Source organism: Bombus impatiens, unplaced genomic scaffold (genome assembly GCF_000188095.3).
Source record: "Bombus impatiens unplaced genomic scaffold, BIMP_2.2 scf_0647, whole genome shotgun sequence".
NCBI classification, from domain to species: Eukaryota; Metazoa; Arthropoda; class Insecta; order Hymenoptera; family Apidae; genus Bombus; species Bombus impatiens.
The window spans coordinates 306353-311333 of record NT_177066.1 but is presented as its reverse complement, the minus strand read 5'-3'; the positions used below and the strand labels follow the sequence as shown (position 1 = coordinate 311333).

At 54.6% G+C, this 4981-nt stretch overlaps 1 protein-coding gene across 1 annotated transcript in view; it reads left to right on the top strand.

The window, feature by feature from the left end:
• The window catches only part of LOC100748854 (inactive tyrosine-protein kinase 7-like), a 38350-nt gene that overhangs the window by 28469 nt on the left and 4900 nt on the right, over window positions 1–4981 (top strand). The window contains exons 3-6 of the mRNA XM_012389671.3: window positions 3183–3306; window positions 3719–4152; window positions 4234–4539; window positions 4626–4980. Coding sequence (XP_012245094.1) covers window positions 3183–3306; window positions 3719–4152; window positions 4234–4539; window positions 4626–4980 — 1219 coding nt within the window. The remainder of the gene's footprint in view (window positions 1–3182; window positions 3307–3718; window positions 4153–4233; window positions 4540–4625; window position 4981) is intronic.

The following is a 4981-nucleotide window of genomic DNA, read 5'->3' as shown; positions in this document are numbered from 1 at the left end:
CCGCCCGGCGGCGCCTTTGATCTCTCGCTTCGTTTGTGCATTTAAACACGGCTTTCCGAGTAGCGGAGTGAGCCGGGAGGAGCGCGGCTCGAAGAGGATACGGGAGAAACCCCGTATTACCGAGAGAGAAACATCGCGGTAAAGACGAAGAGACGAGAGAGGAACAAGTCGAGTGGTCGAGAAAAATCTCATGGAGACCTCAGACGTAAAGTGAGTTTCGCGATTACAAACGAGCTCTCCTTATGCCCCTGTCCCCCTCTGTGTGCGTTCTCCTCTTTCACCGACCATGTTCCGTCGGCTTTCCTCACTCCCGTGTTTCCTCTGTCGTCACGGTCATCCCTTCGTGATCGTTCCTTCTTCCTTCCGAGCTTTGTCACTCTTTATTGCCGCATCGTGCACCGACGACGGGCGGCAGCCTTCGAATATCTTCCTCCTCGAGGATAACTCCTCGAGATTAATGCTCCTTAATGGACTCAATGCCGGAGAAGAGCACGCGGGCATTTTAACGCGGCCCTTTAATCCGCTCGCGCACCCAGGGTCCTGTACACCGGGAGAAAGGGTGAGGAAACGAGTCGACCAACGTGGACTATCGCCGATGAGAGACGGGTTTCTCTTAGTCCGCTATCTGGTCTCCCTCTCTCTTTCTCTGTGTGTTTCTTCGTTTCTATCGCTCTTGTTCTTTGCCTCGTCGTCGAACCGTTCCTAAGCGTCGGTAATTCGAAACGCGACGCGTGTTGTTAACTTTCGCACGTCCTGAAGCAAAGATAAAATAAAATCTGTACATCGCGTTCCCCGGAAGCACGGGAAAATGGGAAAGACGAAGCGCATTGGCGGAAAGTATTAATTCGCAAAGTAATCAATTCGGTAGGGGGACGTCTCGAACGCGTACCCCGTCGCCGTTTCCCCGAGAAACTGTAGAAAAAGCTAGCCTCTCGACGCGTCTCGTCTCGATTCGGCTCGGTTCGCCGCGATAAAAAAAACGAGTGGAGGCATCGTCGTGGGTAAAAGTAAAAGGATTGGACAGGCTGAGCGGGCCCAGTCGGCTGTTAATAATGCCACCTCGGGGATGCGTGGAGCGCGCGCTGAGTAGTCGTCTCCATTTCACGGCTAACCAGGCATCCATGCGAAGTAAATTCCTATATGCCGTCGCTTTTTTTCGGCGACTCGCAGGGCGAATCTTCTCCTATCTGTCTATGCTCCTATCGCGTCGTTCCATCTCGAATCGATGCGTCGAGTCACGATTCGATCCCCGGAAGGATGTTCGCGCGGTTGCGAATGCAAACGAACATGGGAAAATTAAGGAACCGAAGCGATTCGTTAATGACTCGCGCGCTCCTTCTTGAGCTCTTTCTCGTCGTTCGAGATTTCCCGATCGGAGAATAATCTTGTAATGCAAAGTCGATCGATGGCGGGCGGCGTATTCGTGCGCTACGCTCTACAGTCGATCGTAATGGAATCGAGCCGACGGAGAGGCGTAACGGAGGCTCGAAGCAATTAACCGATTGCTTTGGAATCGGTGGAACACACGCTCGTCTGTGTCGCGTGACCATCGCGCGGTCGTCGCATCGGTTCCATCGATCGCCGCTCGGTTGTTCGAAAAGAATAAGACGATTAGGTGGTAGCGCTCCGCTATCGAACCCGGAAGCTGGAAATTAGAGTTTCCGGCCGCAAGTCGGACAGCGATCGATCGCGGATGAAGGCTAACGAGTTAAATTAACGGAGGAAGCCTTATCGTCCCGACGGTCTCCGGTAAACTGTTCGTAAGTTACCCGAGATAACAGTCTCGAATTTCTTCGTCGGTGCTCACCGGGATCAACTCGTCGTTGGCCCCCTTCGTTAACAGGTTGCCTGTCTGCGGTTTCTACCTTGAGAATCTGTTCCCCTCTGCGTTAGCCGCTTTCTCCAGCCGTTCATCGGAAATGTTTCGAAGCCGGTCGTACGATGACGGATGACGCGTGCGTCGCATACATGGCGCGAAATAACCGCGGAAACTTATGTCGGACGGAACGAGTCGGCGGAATAAGAACGTGGCCGGGAATACGAAAACGAGCCGGTTCGATTGCCGGCCTGTCTGGCGTGGAATTCATCGACGAAGAACGCACGGTGGAAAGCGCGATTACAGAGCTGGGCGGAATTCCAGAACGGGGAAAGAGCAGCGTAGGACAATGGAAGGGAAAGCAATTGCCGACCGTGAACCGAAAGCCGAAGGAGAAGACGACGAACGACGTAGGAGGAAGAAAAAGAAAGGGGTGGAAGTTGCTCTCTGGGAATGTCAGGTCGATTTTGTTCTTAGTCCCTTTTTGCTGCAAAGGGATTGGAGAGCGACCGTCTGCGAGCGAGTGTGTAACCTACCTACGACGAAGTCACCACAGCAAACCCACGGATTTAATCGAATCAAATAAAACGTCCCCGTCGATGCGATCCGTCCCCCTTCTACTCTTCTTTCTGTTTCGTTTTCCTTCTTTCTCCCCTGCGTCGCGCGGATCCTGCCTCCCTTTTTGCTCGTTCTAGCGTTCGATTCGTGCTGCATCCGCGACAGGACCCGTCCAGACGGTCAGAAGGACTCGCGGTTCTCGGAGAAAAAAAGGAAGAAAGAGGCCGACGAAGAAGAAAAGAGTTCCCTCCACCATCGACTTTCGGCGATGTCCTCTGGTTTGCGCGGAACAAACGCTTCGGGCCGTTCTCTTCTTTTTTCTTAATTTACCCAGACTTCGTTGAAAGACGTCGGCAAATAACTTCACTCGCGTTTTAAGGATTCATGAACCACCGCGGCAGAGCCGCCTTTCTCGCTACGAGGTTTTTTCAAGGAAAGGGCGGAGGACCGCGTCGGACTTTCTTTCCTTCCCTGGCTTTTTCCGCCTTTCGTCGCTTTTTGTCCTCTTCAAACGGCCTTGCTCTTGAAAATGATTCTTCTCGATCCACCGACTGGCTGCGCCGCGCTTACGGTCCACCGCTCTTTCGCCGCGAATTGGTCTCGCGTGCCGTCCCTCGTGTCCCCAAGAGGGCAACGTCGATACGAGAGAACGTGGCCGCGAGGCAACGAGCGGAATTTCCCCTTGAAAGTATTTACCGATATCGAATGAAATTTGTATGCGTACCCGAAGGAAAACGCGACGGCGTAGCTCGTTAAATTATTCGCAAGACCGTGTGGACTGATCGATCCGCGGCAATTTCTGTTTCAGGGATCAGCGAGGCGAGCGTGCAACTACAGCAGCCGAAGTTACCCTCGGCGATCCGCGTGGGAGGCGAGATCGAACTTCGATGTCACGTGGACGGTTCCGGAGATATGAAATACGAGTGGTACAGGTTCGTTACATAACTCGTTGCTATTTACCCCTTGCGCGCCATGAAATAACCCCGAGCTTGATAATTCCGGGAAAGCCGCGGCTCCGAGGGCGAATCGCAACCCCCAAGCTTCCCTCAACTGACTTCAATCTCGCGTCGCGTAACTGACACCCGTCGTTTACGGAACTACCCTTGAATTATCAAGCGACATTTTCCTTCACCCTCTCCGCTCCTCGCTAGCCTGTGCTTTTCACCTTTCGCCTCGCCCTCGCGAGTTTATAACCCTCCTCTCGCCGGCGTCGCGTCGAGCCTCGTGCTCCAAGAGTGTAGGCGCGCGCGCGCGAGCGCGCTACCACTTCTATCGATGGAAAATCCATCGCTGCAGACTCCTCTCGTCGTGCTTTTGAAAGCAGCGAACGAACGCGTTTTTCAGAAACCGCGAACCGGTGGTAAGGAGCGATCGGATCGAGATCAAGAAGAAGAAGCTGCACGTTCACCGTGCCGTACCCGAGGACAGCGGAATGTACAGCTGCCTGGCGAAGAACGAGGCTGGAGCGTCTCCGAAAATGGAAAGCTTCCCCCTGATCGTCTCGGGTAACGATACCGCCACGATAAAGGTCGTTCCCAGGGACCTGATCGCGAAGCGCGGCGAACCGGCGATGCTTCACTGCGCCTTCGAGGACGCCGATTCCGTTCAGTGGTTCTTCAAGGACATCGGGCCGCTGGAAACCGACGACGAGAGGACAGTGTTGGAGAACGGTACTCTGGTGATACGGTCCGCCGAGCACAGGGACCAAGGATTTTATTCGTGCCACGGCGATCGAGGGGACAGCAGCATCACCTACACGGTCGACCTTCAGATAGCCTGTAAGCGTTGCTTTTCTGATCGATGCAAAGTCGTGTAAGTTCGAGCGCGTTTCCGACCAGCGAACCGATCGCGTGTCGTAGATTTGATGAACCTTTCGGCGGCTTCGTTCGAGCCTCTAGAGCCTCTACTGCCGAACCAAGTGGCCGTGGTGGGCGAGGATCAGGAGCTGCAAGTCAGCTGCTTGGAACCGTCCGGTCTGCCATCACCGAAAGTCTACTGGAAAGATCCCAAGGGACACATCATAAGCGATTCCGGGCCTGTGCGCGTTCAGGATAACACGCTTATCGTCGCGAAAGCTCGAATGGGCGAGGACGATGGCAATTATAGCTGCGTCGCTGAGAACATGGCCGGGGAGACGGATATATTCGCCCAAGTGGTGATTTCCAGTAAGTGCACGGTTATCCCGTTACAACGTTTAGTCGCGTTTCGTTCTGGTTTTTTCACGCTGCGTCTTCTTCGCGCGTCTTTTCAGCTCCACCGACGCTGATAAGCTCGCCGGAGAGCCTGAGCGTAATGGAGGGAGATTCCGTGACGCTGACGTGCTCGTACTTCGGCATGGAACCGCCGGTGACCCACGTACGTTGGCTGAAAGACGGCGAGCCCGTGAAAGAGAGCGGCGGCCCGACCAGACATCGAGTTACGGATCACCACGGCAACGTGACCCTGCACTTGAAGAGCGCCGACCTGTCCGACAAGGGCAGCTACATGTGCGAGATATTCACGAAAGGTTTCCCGTCGATATTTTCGGAGCGAGCCAGTTTGACGGTCGAGGAGAAGCTCAAGTTCTCCCCGCAACCGGTGGACAAGCGGCTGGAGCTTGGCTCGACG